The sequence below is a fragment of the Schistocerca gregaria genome, chromosome 6 (genome assembly GCF_023897955.1).
Source record: "Schistocerca gregaria isolate iqSchGreg1 chromosome 6, iqSchGreg1.2, whole genome shotgun sequence".
In the NCBI taxonomy this organism is placed as follows: Eukaryota; Metazoa; Arthropoda; class Insecta; order Orthoptera; family Acrididae; genus Schistocerca; species Schistocerca gregaria.
In genome coordinates, this window is record NC_064925.1 from 245,858,053 (window position 1) to 245,882,533 (window position 24,481).

The window sequence follows — 24,481 nt, forward strand, 5'->3', positions numbered from 1 at the left end:
CATACTACAAGACGTCAAGTTGACAGCTGTGGATGGTTTCCCTGCTCACTGCAAGCTCCATCAAAGTGCCTTCCGATGGCCTCACCCTCTGTATTCAGCAACCAACTGTCCTCCCATGCTCCATAGACTACACATAAACATTTGTGAATATTCCCTATAGTTTCTTTCCCCTCTGTGAGAAAGTGAATGATGATGCACTGCTTATAACATAAATCACTTACAGATAACATTTTGAAACATTGCAGCAGCTACCCTGTCCCTTGGAAGAAACAAATCTTGCACATGCACTCAAGAACTTCATAGAATTCAGACCTAACATTCCACATTCGCAACATTGTTGTAGCCTGAGAAAAAGGGAAAAAAAGTGAAGCATTACTTTTTGTGCAACCACCATGCAATAATAAGAGAAATATCCATAATTCTATTTTTATTCAAATTTAAATTACAAAAGACATCACAACATGACTTAAATACTTCAGCGAAGATTTTTCCTCAAACGTGGAGGGAGAAAACTCCCTTCACTTAAATAATTACTCTTCAGATTGAGCAGAAATGTTTCTTTTTGTTGCTTCAGTGTGTTATTCTTCTTCAGCCTTCCCATTTTCTTCAACTGATCCTTCTTGATCACCACCACCTTCTTCATCCTCACCACTGAACACTTGACCCTCTTCCTCTTCGTCATCATCATCTCCTGCCACTTCTGCATTTTCTGCTTCAGCACGCTCCATCTGTCTTGCCAATTCTGCTTCATCTGTTGCAGTAACTACTTTAGGCTGTCAAAAATATATCTGAATCAGCTTTTTCAGTAAACATGGGACTGACTTCAAGAATTAAAAATAAGAACTTTTGTAAATGCATACTGTTTTACATGTCACAATACTTACAGCCATCTGAATTGCAAATACTCCTCCCATATTTGTTATAGTATCTTCAATTTTGTTGATTGCATTATTTAATGCTTTTAAACCATCCTGCTTTTCAGGTGTTGATGTTGTCATAACTGTAGATAAAATAGAAATATGCAATATAACTGACAGATCTAAAGAAGTTTGAAAAGACACTTATTACTGCCATTTATCACTATTGTAACAAGAAGTCATTAGAAATTGTCTGACCGTAAAGCGGAGGTGCAATAAGATTGATTTTTATTGGCAGTTCTTCTGTCGAACAAGCCAATCCAGCTCGGAGTGCTGCTTTTACTGCATCTATCCCTTCATAGCCGTAACAGGCAACCTCAATATCAGCTCTAATCTTCACTGCCTGTGATGTTAATTTCCTCTTGATGTTGTTTAGAAGTACTTCCTTCGTTTTTTCATCTAGACCGCATTCTAACAGTATTGATGGATCCCTGATGTAAACACGAAAAGTAACATGATTAATTCTTGTTTATAATGGAAATGCTGTAAAAGTAACTCTAATCCACTGAACCACACATTCCCAACAAACAATGCTACCTACACAATCTGTTTTTAAATTATGACTATCAGATTCATTGATAAAATAAAAATTGTTTAAAAGAACTTTGGATCTTAAGAGTACTCACTATAAACTTCCTACAATTTTGTTTGTTTACAATGAAATTAAGTTTCATTTATCCCTTTAATATTTACATATCAATTTAACAGAATTTCTAAGATCAAGAGCCATCTTCATATTTCACTGTTGCAATGAAATGGAAAATTTTACTCCTTTCTAACAGGTGCTTCCTGCTAATGGGCCTAATTAACAATCATATTATATTTTAAATAAATAGTGGCTCTGGTTGCATAAAAATGTATTTATTATCAGATGGTTTCAGTAACTAGGCTCATGCGAAAATCGCCTAGGACCCAAAACTCACTGTGACAATACATGATGCTGCTTATTTAAATTGGAAACAGTTGTCGATGCCTATGACCAACATGGGGAGTGCGGGACAAAAAATAAGGTTTTTCCCTGCTCACAATCATGTGGCGCTCAAACTGAGCACTTGCCCAAATTTATTTGCTACATCAAGTGTTCTTGAACTTACAGAAGACCTCAGTTGGTTACTGGATTTATGAGGACTTACTTTTGCAGTAAACTTAAGTGACTATATAGTCGATGCTCATGTTAAGTAAGTACTGTCTGAATGTGCATAACTGCTAAAGGAATTACACGAGCATTTATGTGAATACTATTGACAGAAAATAAGAATCCAAGAACTACTGACTAACTTATTAGCTATGTACTATGTTTTTGTATTAGGTCAGTATCATAATAAGCTGACATTTTTGTGCACTTGGGCTTATGACCAGCAGACTATTAAAACTTTTATTTCACAATAATTAAAATTTTGCTATCGATTGTTTGCCTACATTTGTATGTTCCCAAAGAGGGGTGGGGGGAAGAGAGAGATGTTCATATCAACATGTAGTAATACTGTATTTAATATCATCAGGTTCAAAACTATTGAGGCATTCCTGATATTGTTGGCACTAGTTTCAAGCAATGCTTCAGACTAGTTTTAAGAACACACTACTAAACCTATGGCACACTAGTTATAAACGAACACAAGGAATTATACTGAAGCTGGTGGTCCTCATATAACAATTTCCCTTTAGTTTCCCCATAGCAAAGCAGTAATAATGCTTGCTGTTTATCAACAGTCTAATATTAATAGAATTTCTTAAATGGGTAACAAAAATTATAAGCCTATAGCTCCTTACCAATCTTCTGATTAAATTGTTGTATCCTGCAATACAAATTCCACAATCCCATTCTCTCATAGCACATATCTTCAATTATTTGTTCTATATATTTCAATCTCTGTCTTACTGCACGATTTGTGCTGCCTAAGACACCACCTGGTATGTTAGTTATTTGCTAATGTGTTAGAGCATATCCTATCACCATCTTCAAGAGTTAAAGTTACTGTCTGCCTTCAATGGCAAGGTATTCTTTTACATGAAACAAGCAGCCAGGCGCAGAAACTTCTAAAGGTGAACTCAGTTTACTCATGTGCAAGCAGTATATGGCACATGTAGCACACAGTGGGGCAGCATGACCTTGAGGAGAACAAGTGGCTTGAGGCAACTTCGTAAAACTAGCAATGCTGTCACGAGAATTACGCTGAATCTTTTCACTGAAACTATGTTACATGACTACCAAGAGGAAAGCAGTATATCAACCTGAACTTGTATTGTTACATTAATGATGCTATTCACTCCATATGCAAGCATATGAAACAAATTTTACCTTGCCATCCTAAACTAATTAGCTTTATTTTTTTCTATTTACAGGCCTCAAATAACAGGAAATCCTTCAGCTGGGAGGAAAAAATCTCTAAAGCGAATCAAATATGTAAGCTGAAAGAAGAGAAAAAAGATAGTGTAAGAAGAAAGTACAAATTTATATAACTGTCTGCACTCTTGCCATGTATATCTGACAGGGATTTGCTTTCTAGCCAAGTTGTATATCATGACAGTTCAACAAAGGTTTTACTCTTCATTATTAAATAAAGTGTCATATTTATCACCGACTGCACTTTCCAACTGGTGCTAGTAAAAACTGACTCCGATGCCATTACGAAACTGTTGTGGAACTATGACTCTGTATGTTATGTGGGTGGGGGTGGAGGTGGGGAATATTATGTAAGAGTGTGTAGAGTGTTCACATCACTCCACCATGTAGTAACATGGCCAGGCAGATTCAGAATAATTAAATAATTGTAGACAGGATTCTCATTGCAGTTTGAAAAGAGATAGCATGTTCAATTATGACAATTTTCCATAAATCTGGGAAACAAGTTAATGAAACAATAACAAAAATGTAAACACTCAGCCCATATCTAGTTGCATTATGTATGTAGAAACAGTGAATGATTATAAAGAAATATAGGTCTCTTAAAATCTTCAAAGATTCACTGAAAACAGTGCAAGCATGATCCTTACTCTCTTAGATGCATCACACTTCACAGCTGGCAGGACCACCCTTTACAAGCAACAAAGTGATCTAAATTCCATGTGAAGGAAGTGGTACACATAACATTTACTCCACACCATTCTGAACAATTATCTTAAAAACCACAAAACTTTGGAAGTAATGACTGTCATTCAGCATATAGAACAAAATGCCTAACAACTAACTACTTCTTCCAAAGACATTCACAAATGTAAACATTTGTAGTTGCACATGTCACAAGGACTCTCAGAGGAAGTTGAATTGATTTCAGGTTCAGTTTCTTGATCCTTAGTAATTGTGATAAGAGTTTGTACCACAATCCATGGTCTTGCTGCTTTAACAGATTGTGCAAACCTTTTTAACGTTATATTTAAGATTTTTAGATAGAAGAGCCATGTATAATTTTCATTTGTATGTAGCACTTTCACTTTACATTTGCTGTTATTGTACATGTATGTAACTGCAACTGCCAGGCACAATAGCAGAATATGCAAGTTGAAAATGCATACGCATTTCAGGCCACTGTGATGACAATAAACTGAGGCAGAATGTTTCTAGACAAGCAAATATTGCCTTTATTCCATTTCAGACAGACAGTCTTAACCTAAAAACCATTAATACAATATTAATACAAGAGAAAAAAAATTTCCCGGATTTTCCCAGTTAAAAACACACTTTTTCCGTGTTAAGTGACAGTATATTTTCCCTCGAAACTGCAAAACTTCAATCCTTTGAATGGTTATGATTTTATACACGGGCGTAGAACCTTTCGGCACTTTAGAAAATGAAACCACCTGAAATGCAGCGAACAGTTGAAACTCGCCAGTACTGTGGAATTAAACATTTCATTTCAAATACATTGACTGCCTCTGTGGAAAAGGTTAATAAAAGTCAAATTTCTTTAGCAAACAGACAAAACTAACTTCATTGTTCTGCAAGGCGATTAATGCTTGACTGTCAGAAAGGTGGAAATAAAATAAAATCTGAAACTAAGAACGTATTTAAGCCTTCCATAATTATGTGAATGTATTATAATTCACTTGATAGCTCTGTTTTGTTTTCATTTGATGTGAGAGTAAACAAAGGGGAAACAGCAAAGCCACTAAATGTAAACACGGATCACATGGAGACTACCCACTATAACCCAGACTGCTCTGCGCATCAGCTCCAGATCTACAATATTTGCTAACCGGGCCAATACTGAAAATCTAATATGTTCGTCTTTCTGAAAAGTTTAAAACATAAAACATATGCGTTCAAAGAAATGTAAGACTTATTATTTAGTCTTAAGTGTGCCAAAGTGCAGTGCCACGCCTCTTCATACATCATTCTTCTATCGCACGTCACTGTATTTCGCTCTGTGGAAATGAAATGTGTATATTTTGTAATGGATGCCAACAAACTATATTCCAGACAGTGGAAATTGAAATATCCTGTGGTGCCTCTCCTGCTCCCAGTCAGCTGGTTTGACAGGCTGCCCCTCTTTTTAAAAAAAATCTCACAATTATTAGCGGATGGGATTATTTGTAATCGGGAGAACAAGGACTTTTCAGAAAATTCGTACTCTTTATTGTCTATCAGCCAATAACTTGCTGTTTTGTGTCACATAAAATTAAATACAGGATACATAAAACCAATAAAGACAAGAGACAAGCAAGAAAGTGCACATTTCTTCAATCCTTAGCTCCTATCATTTTTTTTTTTTTCCTTCTCTCTGATCTTGCTACAGCTTTACATGGCGTGCTTTCTTTTCTGTGAAAGAATCTATTACCTCATCAAAGTTCGTCAAACATTTTGCTACAGGAAAAATCGAAATGTCGTTATCTAATACTGAAAAAGCTGTTAATACAAATATATAAAAGACTGGTGTAGTTTCTCAATCTGATTACGTCTGTTTTGTCACTGTCAGCTAGATAAAACGAAATAGGCCTTTCTAATATAGCAGCAAGTTTGTAAAACACACCAAATAAACGAGACTGTTTTAGCACAAATGGTCATTTTTATAATACGACATAATATAATTCACGAAGTACAAACATCAAATTGCTATAAGACCTACTACAAGCAAATAAACTTTGTTAGGAAACAGTTTCACATTTCATTCATAGGCACCAGTTTCTCAAGCACGAGATCGAAAAGTATTATTACGAAATTTTTAAATAAATTTGGAATCATCTTACTCTTCCATAATTTGTGTGATGTCCCCACTTCTTCTCCTTCCTTGTTCTAACAAACAATCTTACCTTCACCAATTCTGTAGCTACTCCTGCCATTGTCAAAATTTGTTCGCCGATTAAATTCACTAACCCTGCCAGAATCACAGGTTTAGTTATCCCGCAATTATTCTCTGGTTAGGCATTGTTATATGTTCGTACAACACATTTTCCGCGTTACTTCGAGAATAGAATATCTGTCAACATTTCTTTTTCTTGGACACACCAAGAAGATAATATGTAATTTTTCTCACCTGTTAATCGTTTTTTCTTTTCTTTCTTTTTTTTGCCCCAATTCTGGTAGTCTGAATTTATGGATTTCGCTAATAATTATGACAACACTGATCATTGGCAAACCCAATCAACCATATAATCAGACAGCGATTGGCATTCATCCGTTCGGCTTAACTCCGCTCAGCTCGTATAGTCCTGTCAGCGGAAAGTTTGTTTCTAGATGTGACGAGGATTCTTCTGACAGAGACATCATTTACACTATGCATGCATTCAAAAATCAACTTATGAGTCATTCTGAAATCAACTGAAATTGTGTTCAAAAATGTTCAAAAACCAACAGTGATGCGTTTCAAAATCATATGAGCAATCTAGACCAATGTGCGCTGGATGCTAGGCGCTTTGTGAAACAAGTTTGTTTTCCTCCAGAATATGAATTTGGCACCCCCTTTTTCCGGAAGCATCTAGCTGCTTGCTGCGACTGCTTGCACAGCCAACAGCCACAATCCTGTAGCCAGAAGTGGGAGAATCTACGAGTACTATTCAAAAGGGACTCAACTGCGGATGCGCATGAGCCCACTTTTAACTGCTAAAACAAATCTTACGTTGTGACTTTACACTCATAGGAGGCAATTTGTTGTTATGAAGCATTACATAGTCTTCCTAAAGCCTTTGACACATTTTTCTATTATCAGATGCCTGCATGAGCACTGTGTGGTCGTTGTATACGGCACATTTCCTTTGAAATTTAAGTTATTTTCATTTTTTTACTCTCGTTTATGTTTTATTGTTGAAGAATTATTCTGTAGTAGTGGGATACAGTAATATCCTTTGTTAGAGTATTGGTTCTTACCAGTCAAAATTACAAAAATTTAACAGAGAACTAAAACAATGAAAAATTCCCGGGTTTTTCCTGGATCTCCCGGGTCGTATACACCCTGTAATAGCAACTGTGGATTGACGGAACAACATTAAAGATGTTACAACACTAGTGGTTAGTACTGTACATTGGTACCACATTAACTGAAAATGTAAACTTCTGTACTCAGTCCTCCCAACAATCTCATGAAGTGTATTGTGTGGGACAGAAACACTATGTATAATTGGATCTATATGATGCTCCATGCAGAAAGGGCATCCTGATTGATCATACAATTAAGCAACAAGTCATTTCCATACCTTGAGCGGTAGCCTCTTAAATTCAATACAAAGCAATGGTGTAAAAGCTGTTAGGTAAACTTCACTTAAACAGTGGCTTTTCATGTGTAATATGGTCTTCATTATCTCTACAATCATTTAATTCTCAATATTGCACTGTGTTATATCTAGAACACATTTCACTAATTTGTATGGGAAAGATGTAGATTCATGAGCAATTTAATTGTATAGATGAAAAAAAAAAAATCTACACACCAAGCAGCAGCAGAACACACACATAAACAAGGAATGCAATAACGCAAGCTTTCGGATGCAATGACTCCTCCTTCGGCAGGAGAGTTGAAGAGGATCCCTAACCCCCGCCCCTTTTTCCTAGACCTCTCCAGTCCTTTTCCTTCACCCCTCTACCTTCCCCTTCAACCCTTCTGCCTAAAGGAGGAGCCACTGGCTACAAAATCTTGCCTAAATGCAACTCTCTTTTATGTGTGTGTTCTGCCACCATATGGGTGAGTAGATTTTTCATCTACACAATTAAATTATTTTGTCAAAAATTGATTGTTTTTGTTGTTAGATTCATGAGTAAGATATACATAAAATACAATATTCCATTAACCAAAACCTAAGCAAAAAGCTACTCACAGTACAGCTTGTTTGAAGAAGTCATAAGCAGATGCTTTCTTCTTCAGTTTATCCTCAAAGTGCCATGCAGTCTTTTGATACAGCTCTTCAAGTTGTTCATCTGTTTCGTACTGTAACAGCTCTGCGACATGCCGAAGAATTGAATTCACAGCTTTTGCCTTAGAGAAACGTTCAGTACATTTCTCAACATCTTCTGGAGATACACGTCGCTTGCTCAGATCAATGTAACCTGAAATTATTTCACGTGTGAAACCCAAGAGATAATTACAGCAATTTGTGATGTACGGCAATACATAAATAACAAATACAAAACAAAATATTCTCAAGAAAACCAACACACACACACACACACACACACACACACACACACACACACACACACACAGACAGAGAGAGAGAGAGAGAGAGAGAGAGAGAGAGAGAGAGAGAGAGAGAGAGAGTGTTTTACCTACAAAATTATTCTATCATCTAAGCAGGGTAGGACAGGCTCTGCTCTCTACTCATCTTCAGTATCATTCAATCACCACTCTCTTGTGCTGTCAAGTTGAGCAAGATTTTTTGGATGGAAGCTCAAAACTACCGTGATATATCCTAATAATGACAAAATGCTTTATATAACAATTAATAAAACATTTGTATCTTGGGGAGGACAGTACAACAAACCAAAATAGTATTACATAATTTACTGACAGTTCAAAAATAATGTAGCAATAAAGTAACAGTTCTCAATAGATGTAATCCAGTATAAGGTTAATGAATTGTTCTAGATAATAATTAGCATTTACGAGTGTAAAATAAAGTTATGATCAGTAATTACCATGTTTAATAATTAAATGAAGGCTGTATAATTGTCTTTTAACAAACTATCCACTTTAAGTATGTTTTTGCATGGGAAACAAGTACATTTGCGTGCCGTGTTTCAACTATATATTAAATAAATGTGACACTACTGGTTTCCAATTATATCTGTTGGACACACAGCTCTTACATCATTGGTGGCCGATGACTTCTGGCATAAGATGTCACCCTCATTCTGCCAACAGCCTTGTCAAAGAAGGCTGAGGAGCAGACAGAGGTTCAAGGCACTCACTTGCCCTTGGGGTGGGAAACTGCCCCTAAATGAGGAAGAATCAACAATGATTAACAGCATGAGGATGCAGAAGGCAACAGAAACCACTGCATTAAAGACACATAATGTGTATTCGCAGGACATATAGCATGTAATGGAAAAAGTGTGTCACAATGATCTTTCCACTGGCAAAAGATTCCAATAGTCCCCCCATTTGGATCTCCACGAGGGGACTGCCAAAGGAGAAGAGATCATGAGAAAAAGATTGAATAATCAACAAAAAGATAACATTCTATGAGTCGGCGCATGGAATATCAGAAGCTCGAATGTGGTAGGGAAGCTAGAAAATCTGTAAAGGGAAATGCAAAGGCTCAATCTAGATATAATAATTGTCCATGAAGTGAAATGGAAAGAAGACAAAGATTTATGTTCAGATGAGTATAGAGTAACATCAACAGCAGCAGAAAATGGTATAACGGGAGTAGGATTCATTATGAATAAGACGGTAGGGCAGAGAGTGTGTTACTGTGAACAGTTCAGTGATAAGGTTATTATTATTATCAGAATCAACAGCAAACCAATACCGACAACAACAGTTCAGGTATACATTCCAAAGTCGCAAGCTAAAGAGATAAAGAAAGTATATGAGGATATTGAAAGGGTAATGCTGTTCACAAGAGGAGATGAAAATCTAATAGTCATGAGGGACTGGAATGCAGTTGTAGAGGAAGGGGTAAAAGAAAAGGTTACAGGATAATACGGGCTTGGGATAAGGAATGAGAGAGCAGAAAGATTAATTGTGTCCTGTGATAAATTTTAGCTGGTAATAGCAAATATCTGTTCAAGAACCACAAGAGGAGAAGGTATACTTGGAAAAGGGCGGATGTTACGGGAAGATTTCAGTTAGATTACATCATCAGATTCTGGATTGTAAAGTGTGTCCAGGAGCAGGTATCGACTCAGATTACAATGTAGTACTGATGAAGAGTAGGATGAAGTTTAAGAGATTAGTCAGAAAGAAACAAAAAGAAGTGAGATACAGAAATAAAAAGGAATGATGAGATACGCTTGAAGTTCTCTAAGGCTGTAGATACAGCAATAAAGAAAAGTCCAGTAGGCAGTACAGCTGAAGGGGAATGCACAACTCTGAAAAGGGCAATAACAGAAACGGGAACGAAAAATATTGGTACAAAAAAGGTAACCGCAAAGAAACCACAGGTACCAGAAGAAATACTTCAATTGATCGATGAAAGAAGGAAGTACAAAAATGTTCTGGGAAACTCAGGAATGTAGAAATACAAGATGCGGAGGAATTAAATAAATAGGAAGTACAGGGAAGCTACGACAAAATAGCTGCAGGAAAAAGCAAGTGTGGAAACATTAAGAGTGCAATCTGAATTCTGTTGTTAAATGCAGCAAAGAGAGCGGACAGGTGAAAATAGTACAGTGAAGGGCTCTATGAGGGGGAAGATTTGTCTGATGTGGTAGAAGAAGAAACAGGAGCCGAGTTAGAAGAGATAGGGGATATAGTATTAGACTCAGAATTTAAGAGAGGTCTGGAGGAAGATCAAATAAGGCAGAAGCGATCGATAGCATTCCATTGGAATTTCTAATACCATTGGAGGAAGTGGCAACCAAACAACTATTCACGTTGGTGTGCAGAATGTATGACACTGGCAATATACCGTCTGACTTCCAGAAAAATATCATCCACACGATTTCAAAGTGCGAGTATTATCACACAATCAGCTTAACAGCTCATGCATCCAAGTTGCTGACAAGAATAATACACAGAAGAATGGAAAAGAAAATTGAGGACATGTCAGATGACGATCAGTTTGGCTTTAGGAAAGATAAGGCAGCAGAGGAGCAATTGTGATGTTGTGACTGATGATGGAGACAAGACTAAGGAAAAACCAAGACACGTTCTTAGGATTTGTCGACCTAGAGAAAGCTTTCGACAATGTAAAATGGTGCAAGATGTTCAAAATTCTGAGAAAAATAGGAGTAAGCTATAGGGGATTGGTAATATACACTCCTGGAAATGGAAAAAAGAACACATTGACACTGGTGTGTCAGACCCACCATACTTGCTCCGGACACTGCGAGAGGGCTGTACAAGCAATGATCACACGCACGGCACAGCGGACACACCAGGAACCGCGGTGTTGGCCGTCGAATGGCGCTAGCTGCGCAGCATTTGGGCACCGCCGCCGTCAGTGTCAGCCAGTTTGCCGTGGCATACGGAGCTCCATCGCAGTCTTTGACACTGGTAGCATGCCGTGACAGCGTGGACGAGAACAGTATGTGCAGTTGACGGACTTTGAGCGAGGGCGTATAGTGGGCATGCGGGAGGCCGGGTGGACGTACCGCCGAATTGCTCAACACGTGGGGCGTGAGGTCTCCACAGTACATCGATGTTGTCGCCGGTGGTCGGCGGAAGGTGCACGTGCCCGTCGACCTGGGACCGGACCGCAGCGACGCACGCCGAGACCGTAGGATCCTACGCAGTGCCGTAGGGGACCGCACCGCCACTTCCCAGCAAATTAGGGACACTGTTGCTCCTGGGGTATCGGGGAGGACCATTCGCAACCATCTCCATGATGCTGGGCTACGGTCCCGCACACCGTTAGGCCGTCTTCCGCTCACGCCCCAACATCGTGCAGCCCGCCTCCAGTGGTGTCGCGACAGGCGTGAATGGAGGGACGAATGGAGACGTGTCGTCTTCAGCGATGAGAGTCGCTTCTGCCTTGGTGCCAATGATGGTCGTATGCGTGTTTGGCGCCGTGCAGGTGAGCGCCACAATCAGGACTGCATACGACCGAGGCACACAGGGCCAACACCCGGCATCATGGTGTGGGGAGCGATCTCCTACACTGGCCGTACACCTCTGGTGATCGTCGAGGGGACACTGAATAGTGCACGGTACATCCAAACCGTCATCGAACCCATCGTTCTACCATTCCTAGACCGGCAAGGGAACTTGCTGTTCCAACAGGACAATGCACGTCCACATGTATCCCGTGCCACCCAACGTGCTCTAGAAGGTGTAAGTCAACTACCCTGGCCAGCAAGATCTCCAGATCTGTCTCCCATTCAGCATGTTTGGGACTGGATGAAGCATCGTCTCACGCGGTCTGCACGTCCAGCACGAACGCTGGTCTAACTGAGGCGCCAGGTGGAAATGGCATGGCAAGCCGTTCCACGGGACTACATCCAGCATCTCTACGATCGTCTCCATGGGAGAATAGCAGCCTGCATTGCTGCGAAAGGTGGATATACACTGTACTAGTGCCGACATTGTGCATGCTCTGTTGCCTGTGCCTATGTGCCTGTGGTTCTGTCAGTGTGACCATGTGATGTATCTGACCCCAGGAATGTGTCAATAAAGTTTCCCCTTCGTGGGACAATGAATTCACGGTGTTCTTATTTCAATTTCCAGGAGTGTACAATATGTACCAGAACCAAGAAGGAATAATAAGAATTGATGACCAAGAATGAAATGCTCGGACTGAAAAAGTTTGTAAGATATGGATGTAGTCTTTCGCCCTTACTGTTCAATATGTACGTCAAAGAAGCAATGATGGACATAAAAGAAAGGTTTAGGATTGGAATTAGAATTTGAGGTGAAATGATATTAGTCATATGATTCACTGATGAAATTGCTATTCTGATTGAAAGTGAAGAATTACATGATCTGGTGAATGGAATGGACAGTCTAATGAGTACAGAATATGGATTGAGAAAAAATGAAAGTAATGAGAAGTAGCCGAAATGAGAACAAGAAGGAACTAAACATCAGAATTGATGGTCACAAATCAGATGATATTAAGGAATTCTGCTACCTAGGCAGCAAAATAACCAATGACGGACGGAGTGAGGAGGACATTAAAAGCAGACCAGCACTGGCAAAAGGCCACACTCCTGGCCAAGAGAAGTCTACTAGTATCAAACAAAGGCCTTAATCTGAAAAATAAATACTTCCATGGTACTAGAGGGAGCTGTAGAGGGCAAAAACTGGAGACAAAGATTAGAATATATCCAGAAGATAATTTAGGACAGGTGCTACTCTGAGATGAAGAGGTAGGAACAGGAGGGAAATTTGTAGCAGGCCGTATCAAACCAATCACAAGACTGATGACTCCAAAAAAGACAACTGCCTGACTCATTCGGGTGGTAGCTGCTGGAAAACAATGGCAAGTTGAAACTGTGGGTGTTCGTACAGTGTAGCAGTCTTCTTAGTGTCACCAGATCCGAAAGTTGCTCACATTGAGGTAGTTGTTAACAGACTAATGACAAGAAGATCGTCGGGAGCCTCCTACGGGGGACTGACGTCTGGCCTCCCAAGTGTGCACTGGGTTACTGACCTCGGTGACAAACACAGTTGTGGCTAGGTGTTGAAGCAAAATTGGTGGTTGTGTGGGATCTTTTGCTGTGATGCAACTGGACAGTCATCAGAAATTCTTGCCCTGCTCACTGCAATCTGGTTATGCAAAGTTCAGGCTTTGCTGAGTTGGTCTTCATAATCCCTGTTAAAGTTATCTGCTTTGTGTATAAGTATCACCTTCTTTATAATGCACTCTTAGAACTTCTCCTTTGTCAAGTGAAGAAGGCAATTCTACAATGTTAAGCTGCTGGAGGTTTATCCTGTTGACCCAGTTTATATTCAGTGGTACATATTGCATAGGCCTTTGTGCAATATGTCTAACATTCCACCTTATAATAGAATCTCAAATATCACAATTACCTAACAGGGCATTTACACCTGTGGGCCTTGACCTAGTCACCACGTGCATGTGTATCTCACATATGTACCAGCATGGGTGCAGGTGCACAACTCTTTCTTGACCCACAATTGTGCTACTTCATTTATGCTTGAGAGACACAACCACACACATTGTTCCAGTAACAAAATGGCCATGCTGCTGTCAGCAATTGTCACTACAGCTGGTTTGTTTATAAAAAACGATGAAATCCTATAAAGTAGTTCACTACTGGGATAATAAATATATTATGTGCAATGCATGTATGAGCACGGTGGAAGAGATAAAGATTATTAATAGTGTTGTTTTTAATAACTGTGTTCATGATTTTAAGGTAATACTTCATCCTGGTGGGCCACTGACAGGGAAGGAAAAATGTAAAATACAGTGATAATATTATGAAAAGAAAGTTGTTACTCACCATATAGCGGAGAGGCTGAGTTGCAGATAGGCACAACAAAAAGACTGTCACAAATAAAGCTTTTGACCAGTAAGGCCTTCGTCAAAAAGAGGCCCCCCCCCCCTCTACACACACACACACACACACACACACACACACACACACACACACCCTTAATGGCCGAAAACTTTATCTGTGGAAGTCTTTTTGTTGTGCCTATCTGCAACTCAGTATCTCCGCTATATGGCAAGTAGCAACTTCCCTTTTCATAATATTGTGACATTCCATCCTGGATTTTCCATTGCTTAAAAGACAGTGATGCTACACCAGTGGTGACAATGTTAGCTCTGACACTTCAAATTCCTGTGATCAGTGACAATGACCAGGGACAATTACTCCAGTTTGATATTCTAGTTCAAGGTATCTAATGAACTGAAATTTATCATCCCAGAAGTTTTCCAAGCTCTAGTAAAACCCTGGAAAACACAATAAGCAAGGCTGATTACCTCTTAATGTGTCTTTCTCTGGAAAATGAAACAGTTATTTCATGTTTAACAATTACAGAGTTGGGAGCCATGGTGGCACTTAAAAAATGATGAGAAAGATCACAAAATATTTGAAGACGACATTTAAAAGGTGCTAAAATAGTATATAAAAGTGTTTGAAAGGTGACAAATTATTTCAATAAACATATATGGTATAAACGAACTGATTCAGACCATAATAAATTTCTCTATTATGATCCTTAATGGGGTATGGTCATGTTTTTGCCTCATACAAATGTATTAATATGAGCAGGTAAATTGATAATTCAATATTGGTAATCAAACATTGGTTATTGTAATTCACAAAGTCAACATCACATTTTAAAAACTGATGTCATTTCACACTTCAATCCCGGAAAAAATTTAACAAAATACACTGATGGAAAAAAATTACAATACCAAGAAGGAGTTGTGCAACATACAGGTAAATGAAAGTTTGGTAAGTGATGTCAATTCAGCTTTCACACCAGTCGTGTCAGAGTGGCCCTAGAAAGCGGCACTATGATGATTCAAATTGGGTTTGCTTTAAATAAATGCTGCAATGGTTGGGAGTATTAGTTACCTTTGACATTGGTCATAATGAGTTAATATTCGTCAAAAATGTCTTTAAGGTGACAAAGATGATATCAACACATTAGCAGGAATGTAGCCACTGTACACGACTGCCACTGTACACAGATGGTCATGTGGCACTATCGAGGGGGAAGACCATTTTGTTCCACATATTGATGTGGTGCATCACACTGTATCTGCAGCAGCAATCTGAGCAGCAGTTGGCATCACACGGATACAACAAACTATTACAGATTGGTTACTTCAAGAACAGCTGAGAGCCAGACCTCCTATAGCAAGCATTCCACTGACCCCAAACCACTGCCATCTTTGACTTCAGTGGTGTCAAGTGACAGCTCATTGGAGGGCAGGGTGGAGGTCTGTTGTGTTTTCTGATGAAAGCTGGTTCTGCCTTAGTGTTGGTTATAGGAGAAAGCTAACTGAGAGCCTGCAACTATCCTTGTGTGTGCTACACACATTGGACCTACACCTGGAATTATGGCCTGGGGTGCAACATCATATGACACCAGGAGCACACTTGTAGTTACCCCACACACTCTAACTGCAAATTCGTACATCAGGTTGGTGACTCAATGTGTTGTGCAGCCATTCTTGAACAGCATTCTAGAGGGTGTTTTCCACAGGATAACACTTGACCACACACCACTGCTGTAACCCAAGATGTTCCACAAAGTATCAACATGTTGCCTCAGCCTGCTCTATCTCCAGGTCTGTCTGCAAATGAGCACATATGGGACATCATCGGATGACAACTCGTGTTGTCAACACCTGCATTAACATCCTCTTTATTGACTAAAAGTGCAACGGGCATGAAACTCCAAACTGACATCCAGCACCTATACAATGCACTGCACGCACATTGGCACACTTGCATTCAACATTCTGGCGGTTACACCGGTTATTAAGGTGCCAATAATTCACATTTGCAATGGCTTATCTTGCACTTACATTAACCTGTGATCTTCCTATGTTAATCATGTACACATGTTACACAGACGAATGTATTCCTGAAATTCCACTCCTTCTTCTGCTTTCATGATCAGCACACCCACAATTATATCCTGGACCAATTTCAACATCTTTCAATTTTTTTTTCGTTCTTCAGTTTAAAATGATGATCTTCAGTTTACAGTGAATTGATTTTTTCCTGTTATTCATCTTTTAATCTCTTGTTCAAGATGTCTTTTGTTTTGTTGTTCTTTTGCTTTTTTCTCATTCATGCTTTTTCTTTTACATTCTTCCTTACAAGCAGTATAATTTGCCCATGTTTGCTGTGTATACCAAATGAGTTGTGAGACAATGGCCAAAATGGCATTGTCCCAAAACAACCCTCAGCCAAAACACTGCTTAAAAACTTTTCGGTTACCGCTGCCTTGTCTTCTCCTAACGTGTGCATTGAAATGAATATCTTCTCTGTGAATTTCCATGGGCAAATGTAAAAGAAGCCTCAACAAGTGTGAAAACATATGGATGCTTTAACTCCAGTCTCTTTTAGAGATGTGTGGCTGCCAGTAAATGTCAATACCTTTGTTATATAAAGTTAGATCATCTTTTTCAAACTGTAGAACATTCCACTCATCTAATAAGTAATCTTGCTACAAATTGAGCAGCACCATTTTTGCCCCCATTAACATGTTACTGCAGCTTCTTCTCTTTAACTCTTACTTTGGAGTCTAAATATGTAAAATTTTTCAGTGGTGCACATGATAAGAATGTCCTTACCCTCAAACGTTTGCAAGCTGCTATGTTATGTTTTTGGGCATAATTTAGAAACCACAACTTGTCACATTCTTCCAGGTTAACAAGCTCTTCAGTTACTTGCCTGCTGACAACTAGTTATTTACGAAGAAGCAGATTACCCAATGTAAATAATTCATTATAATTAACTTCAGAAATACTCACAATTTCTCTCAAAGCAAAAACCTTCAAAACACAAGCCAAAAAGGGTTGAAGTATCTATCTCTGCATACAACTTGTGAAGAAAAGGTGTCTGACTTCGAAAACTTTATGTGCACTTATTGAATGTTTTGTCCCCCCCCCCCCCCCCCCAAACGTTTACAATACTTTTTCACAGGTATATGCTTAAGAAAGTAATATTGAATAACATTCCACTGCTCCAAAATGGTGTTGGCTGAAGACATTAAAGTAAGCCATCTTTTGGCTATGCCTCAAAAAACTTGTGATCTGGAATGTTATACTTAAGATTGAATTCCTTCAAATTCTTCCCAGCTAACAGACCAACTGTCAAAATAATGGTAAATATTCACCAGAAATTTGGATGCTCCTTCACCTAAACATTTCAAAGTCTTTACATAGGCATTATGCATTGCAGGAATGCTGGAACTTCCGATGTTTATAAGTTTTCTGCATCAGGTCTCCTTGATATCCCTGTCTAGAAGCCTACTCACTTTTTTTCATTGAGATCAGATCACATCTACACCATTATCACTGTTGCATTCTCTAACAGCAAGCAGGAAAATCAGACACTTACGTCTTTCAGTGTGATGTCTGATTTCTCTTATTTTGCTATGATGTTCATTCCTCCCTATGTAGGTGGGCACCAATGAAATATGTTCACACTCAAGAGGACAAAGTTTGTGACTGAAATTTCATGAGAAGATCTTGCCACAACAGAAATTGCCTTAGCTTTAATAACTGCCACCCCATTTGGCACATCATATACATGGCACTCTCTCCCCTCTTTCATGGTAGTACAGAACCAGCTGCCCTTATTTGAACTTTTCTGATGTCTTCTGTAAATTTTCTGGATCTGTGTTGGCTCTTCCATCAATAAATATTTCCCTTCACATATGGTATATATTGCAAAGTCCTCCTGCAGAATGACATTAGTAATTCGGATCTGTAATGTATCCGAGTACTCTTTAGTAATATAGCAGAGTACTCTTCAGTACTTGTGTGACTTTTACAACTTTCAAGCCTTTGGTGTGGATCTCTCAACAAGCGAGTGGTAGTATATGATTACTAAATATGGGGCTACTGTATCAGCATACTCTGGAAGGAGCCTAACTGGTATACAATCTGGACCAAAGGTCTTGCCTCTATTAAGTGATTTAAGCTGCTTCACTACACCAAGGATATCTAATTTTAAATTACTCACGTTGGCAGTTGTTCTCTATTTGAATTCTGAAACATTTGCTCCACGGTCTTAGGTGAAGGAATCTTTGACAACTGGGTTTAGTAACTCTGCTTTCGTGGCACTGTCATTAGTAACATTACCATTCTATTGTGCAGTGAAGGTATTGATTGTGACGTGACCCTGCTGTACTTTACATACAAACAGAACCTATTTGGAATTTCTGCCAGATTTCGAAACAGTGTTTCATTATGGAACCTATTAAAACCACCTCTCATTGAAGATCACGCCAAATTTCGAGCTTCTGTAAAACTTTGCCTATCTTGGGGATGTTGTGTTCTTTTAAATTTGGCATGTTTTTTTTTTTTTTTTTTGGTCGCTTCTGCAACAGTGTTCCGACCTGTTTTCTGCACCATGTGTTATCAGCACCATCTCTTACTAGTTTATTTGGTATATATCTCTCAACTGCCATCATTTCTCTGACTTTAAACCAAATTTGGTCAAGGCTTACATAATCCGATTGGAAGGAATGGAGACTGTCTCGACAGAAGGCATCAAGTAATTTTTTTATCCGTTTTCTTAAAAATAGATGTATGTGGCATTTATTTTTGGTGAGATTCAGTGTTACAGTATTTAGTCTCGCTACAATTACTGTGTGGTCACTAATCCCTGATAAAATCATGATGCTACCCATTATTTCAGAATTATTTGTTGCTAAGAGGTCAAGTACGGTTTTGCAACCATTTACATTTTGAGTGGACTCCTGAAGTAATTGTTCAAAATAATTTTCTGACAAAGGATCCAGAACAATTTAAGATTTCTTTTTATGCCTACCACAGACTTCAAGCATGTATTTCTGGCAAAATATCGAGGATAGATTGAAGTCACGACAGAATAATTATATGAGAAGGGTATATATTTGAAATGAGATTCCGGTCGTTCAGCAACTGTATCATCCGAGTCAGAGTGAGAGAGAGCGACACGAGGTGGGGGAGATGGGGGGTGGGAAGTAAAGAGAACTAATTATTAGTTTAGGCCTATTCCGGTTGTCAAGATCCATCTGATTCCAGCATAAGGCATTTATTTAGGGACAAAATGGCTTCAGAAAGTCCTTCCCATAATTTCTGATTTAACATTTCTCCATCTACTTTGCCAATAAATTTCTTAGGTAACACATTGCATTGTTACGCAACACTTATGCTCTGACCAAAATATAATAGCTGTTCATAATTGCCTTAACATTCGTAGTTTAATCAAAACTCAATGTGCAGTACGATGAACTTGCTGCTTCTAATGCGTGTTACTGTAAATATAGTGTCAGTCCATCAGTTATGCACATCACTATCCTAGATGAACATAAAAACATTCAGCAACACTAACAGGGAATATCATCTTTAAAACATTACAAAAGACAGTTGCCGAATCCATGGAGTAATTGGGAATCACTGATTTCATAGTCCAAATCAATTCAACTGTGAAGGAACTATTTTTACTGTCCATGAACGTACCATACTTGAAGTTTGTGTCTGATCTAAAAGTTCTGAATGTAGCTGATATGGTCTACATTTGATTTGAAAGTTACACTTATGTTTCATTGAAAATGAGAGGTTAAAAACTGCCTGAAAACTTTCTGTCTCCAAATTAGTAGAGTTAGCAGAGGAACAACACACACTGCAAAATAATTCAATTTCACTACTTCAATGCCCCCCCCCCCCCCCATCCCGCCACTTGCAGGTACTTAACTTTTCAAACAAAATTTGTTTTTAGGCCAGTCACTAAGGAGTTTGCATTTTTCCATCTGGAACAGCTTAATTTCAAAAATGAACTGCACCACAGGAGCAGTTTTGCTTCTACAGCAAAATCAGAATCTTGAAGAAAAATAGAAGCATTTGTAACAGAGGAATATTTTATCCTTGTAACAGTTGCACAAAATAAAACACACACTAAAAATAAAAAAGCAACAACCTATCTCAAATTTCAAAAGCCACTCTGGCTAGATTTTATCTACATCTGTGATTGGATCATTCCAAAAAGCTAAAGGAATGATCATGAATACATCAAATTGGAAACAAAAGTATTTAACTTACTTTCTCCCTAAAAGTGTAAGACAAGTTACAAAAATTTAAAATGGTGACAATCTTTAAAAAAGGTGACTAAAGATGAGAAAGGTGACACTATCTTCACGATACATTTGCAGTCAACAATATCTGAGCTGGTATTTCTTTTTGAACATGTAATACAGTAGATCTTCAGGGACAGCAAGCATTGAAAGGATAACGGTTTTTGTTCCACATTATTTGGGGCTTCAGTTGGTACACATATGGTTTTGCAGTACCCACACAACGGTGGAAATAGCTATTTCATTTACAAGCATGAATTCACTGTTCTTTTATTTGCTATCATCTATGGAAACTATCCACAAATCAAAGCACCCTACACAGGAGTCATCATGGAAAACAAACTGGGATGGCCAGAAAAGATTTGAACCATAAGCATCCAAAATTCCAGTCCAGCATCCCAACCACTGTGCCAGATTACTCTCTTTTCAAGGTGAAATCAAGAGATCGCTAATGGAGTGGCCAATGATGAAGACTGCCAGAGGAATTACTTACAAAAAGGATGTGTTGAAAGCAGTTCACATTTTCGAAGTTACAGTGACGTGCTTGGGGAGGCGTCATCAAATGTAACAGGTATTTCAACATGTGTTAAAGCCAAGGTGGTGTGTGCTTAGCATGTACAAGAACTGGAAAGTTGAATTTGAATGCTCACTTGGATACATGCAAGTTAGTAGTATATACATAGAATCCTACACACTAACTGCGGAACACGTGATAGATAATGTAGGTGTTTCATGCACAGGATATGAAACGTCTGTGACAAGACCACACAATAGATTCTCATGGGGAGAGCCTTGCTTGCCCATCATATGTGGACGAGAAATTTGCTGTGGGATGTGCACAGGAAAACCACTGTGTTGGACTGCAATATTATGTAAGTTGCCAGCAGATACCTAAAATACACTGATGAAATTTATTCTGTTAAAGAAGTCAAGTCAAGAGATGTGCGCAATTATGAAACAGGAGATGATCTATTGAATATTTTCATTCAGAAAAGGCAGCTTAACATAATAATGGTTGAAACATCTTATTTACCAACGTGAATTGTTCAAAACATCGTCTCAACTTCACATCCTCAAGATGGGTGCTATGAATGAACACTCTAAGTTTGAAATATCTGGTTAGTGTGTGGTAGTGTCGAAACTTTGGTTGAGGTGGTGACTGATCTGAAGTGTGGTGACTGATTTAAGTTAGCCTTTTAACCTATTTGTTTGGGTGCCAATGAATGTGAATGTAAAATAAAACTTGTGGGGCTATTATGTGATATTTGACCTCCCTGGAACCTTGGTTGTGGTGACTTACAGACTGGTAGTGTAGCATGACATCTCGGTTAAGTTGAAATGTGATGATTTGGTTGAGGGTCGGTGAAGCCAACAAATGTGAATGCAAAATAAATGTTGCAACGTAAGATTAAGCTTTACTGTATCCTAATGTTTATATCCATGCTACATTTAAATGCACTTTGCAGAGTTTAACATGCTTTGCCTCATAAAAACTAAAATGGCAAGGTTAATTTAGAAAATGCATATCAGATAATGGACAAGTTTCTGACAAGTGTTTTGATGCATAATAAGTAAATACATCATACATAATCTATAAAAAATGCGAGGGGCAGATTACTACATAACTTTCACCATTATATTACCCAGAAAGTACATGTTTTGAACTTTAAGACCATTTCATGAGCGGCACTCACGGGCCAAGAAAGTGTGCAATATTATCTCACAGTACTGAACAATGTCAGACAGGTAAGTAATACAATTATTCCGAAGTAAATGTGAATATGTCCACACCAATGTACAAAATAAACTCAACATAAACAAAAAATAAACAAAACTGTGCTCAACATTCTTCTGCACTTACAGATGAGATAGCACTCATTCTCAAATCAGCTTGTATGAAACCACATATGTTCAACAGAATAATCTGTTCCTCCTGATAAATTCATCCACTAGTTTATCAAATCTTGTAAACAGTTTCCAGATGTCATGTTACATGAACAAAAATACTTCACTGATAACATCTTGACTGAAATAAAACAAGCAATGCTGATGAAGTGAGCAACTTAGACAACATAATGGCAATATCTCACTAGTCAAGGCACCCCATATACGTACCCTACACAGAGCATCTATCGACAATGAAAAAAAATACAGGAGCGAACACAATGTCATATCTAGATATCATAAACAATTAAACAGTCATTGACAAAAGAGGTAGTAGAAACAAACAGAAAAACGAATTGCACACTTGTTCTTTAATCTATATCTGTGAAACAAATCGGGATGAAATCATTCATGTTGCATCACCCTTAAAGAAAATATCATCCGGAATTTATAGTGTTCCACATTCAATCAAAAAGCAACATAGGCTGCTGTAAACATTTCAGTGCCTCTTCTAAATATAATCAATTCCTTTCTTCTGAAAGGGACATTTCTCGACTGTCTAATGATTCTACTGAAGTGGTAACTTCGAAAGAAGGAAGAAGAACGAAATATTTAAAAATACATACCAACTGCCTATAATATAAAATAGCTTAATGAAATTTGTAGGCGGAAACAAAAAAAATCTGAAACTAGTGCCATCTATGATTTTTTTAACTAAAAAAAAAAAAACACATTCCCTAGCGCCATCTATGATATTTTTTATTAAAAAAAAATACATTCCCTGGAGGCAGTGGACAATAAACACTAGCAAGCTTAGACATCCTGGACCACAACATTCTATTGGAGAAACCCACAGCATTAATGGCACTGCACTAAAGTAAGCACAGGAATCAAGTTTTGGGATTATCATCAAATTACCTTTTTCTTTGTCGACCCTGATCACAACAACGGGTTCCGTTTTTCCAACTCTGATCAGTTTGTTGATTGATCGTATACGACGACGGGAGAGTTCTGAAAGTAATATCATTCCTTCAATGTTGTTGTACTCCAATAAATGGACGTACGCTCCCATTTCCGCAATACTGCGTACATTAACCATAACAACATCTTCCACTTCCGGATACTTTTCCTTATAAAATCTGCAAGATAGCGGCATTGTTGACAACTAGCGCTGGGCTCCTGTAACAACAACTAGTTTTCAGGTGTGAAGCCATCTGGAAAAACTATTTACGTGTATTTACTTCCATACTATTGCACTCACTGTCCAACAGCTATAGCCTAGTGGCCTAGGATGTTATTAAATATATTTCACGACGAAATTCAAACACACACAAAATTACGTGTCACATCGAAAAATACATGTGTTAGACCCGCGAGCGCAAAGACCTTCAGCACGTCCCTTACATATAGACATAAATACTGGAAACAGTGACAACGGCAAAGATAATCATTCAACAAGACATTCCAACTACTTTACGAACAGTTTACGTCCCAGTTCGGGAAATCTAGGGTTCCGTCAGCACCCCCTGGCCTACATTCGATCTAGTGACGTTTATTGGTAGTATCAGAACGGTCTGCCTTAGCGTTTTTAATGCGCAGTGAATTTTTATAGCAAAAATTGCTGTGAAACAAAGACTGAAATATTTTGTAGCGTAGAGACCATGCATAACAAATAAATAAACAAAAGATTGCAATCATGATCGTCTCCAATTCTCGAACTTTCACTCGCCCCGCGATATAGTTAGTGCAAGACAGGTCTTGCCGCTATGGTTCATACTCGCGATAAAGTACAGTCGCCTTATGACGACGTATTTTGTTTGTTCGGCTTCTAATTCTTGATTAACCTCCTCAATTGTTTCGTTGGAATGTTTC

The 24,481-nt window shown here is 38.4% G+C and overlaps 2 protein-coding genes across 4 annotated transcripts in view; one reads left to right on the forward strand and one right to left on the reverse strand.

Moving 5' to 3' along the window:
* The window catches only part of LOC126277962 (reticulon-4-interacting protein 1 homolog, mitochondrial-like), a 148,608-nt gene extending 144,052 nt beyond the window's left edge, over positions 1 to 4,556 (forward strand). Inside the window, exon 9 of one of the 2 annotated variants that reach the window (XM_049977604.1) lies at positions 3,261 to 4,556. In XM_049977604.1, coding sequence (XP_049833561.1) covers positions 3,261 to 3,330 — 70 coding nt within the window. In that variant the 3' untranslated portion in view covers positions 3,331 to 4,556. The remainder of the gene's footprint in view (positions 1 to 3,260) is intronic. The other variant, XM_049977603.1, reaches the window with a different exon arrangement.
* LOC126277963 (eukaryotic translation initiation factor 2 subunit 1) lies at positions 413 to 24,263 on the reverse strand. Of its 2 annotated transcripts, none has more exons than XM_049977607.1 (6): positions 23,871 to 24,263; positions 23,528 to 23,800; positions 8,163 to 8,391; positions 1,116 to 1,348; positions 885 to 1,000; positions 413 to 773 (listed from the first exon to the last, which is right to left on the reverse strand). In XM_049977607.1, exons 2-6 carry the CDS (start codon positions 23,763 to 23,765, stop codon positions 579 to 581), a joined length of 1,011 nt encoding a protein of 336 aa, XP_049833564.1. In that variant the 5' UTR covers positions 23,766 to 23,800; positions 23,871 to 24,263; the 3' UTR covers positions 413 to 578. The 2 variants fall into 2 exon arrangements, with proteins under 2 accessions (XP_049833564.1, XP_049833563.1); XM_049977606.1 differs by having other exon boundaries at positions 23,528 to 23,788; positions 23,871 to 24,034.
* Between the last annotated feature and the right edge of the window lie 218 nt (positions 24,264 to 24,481).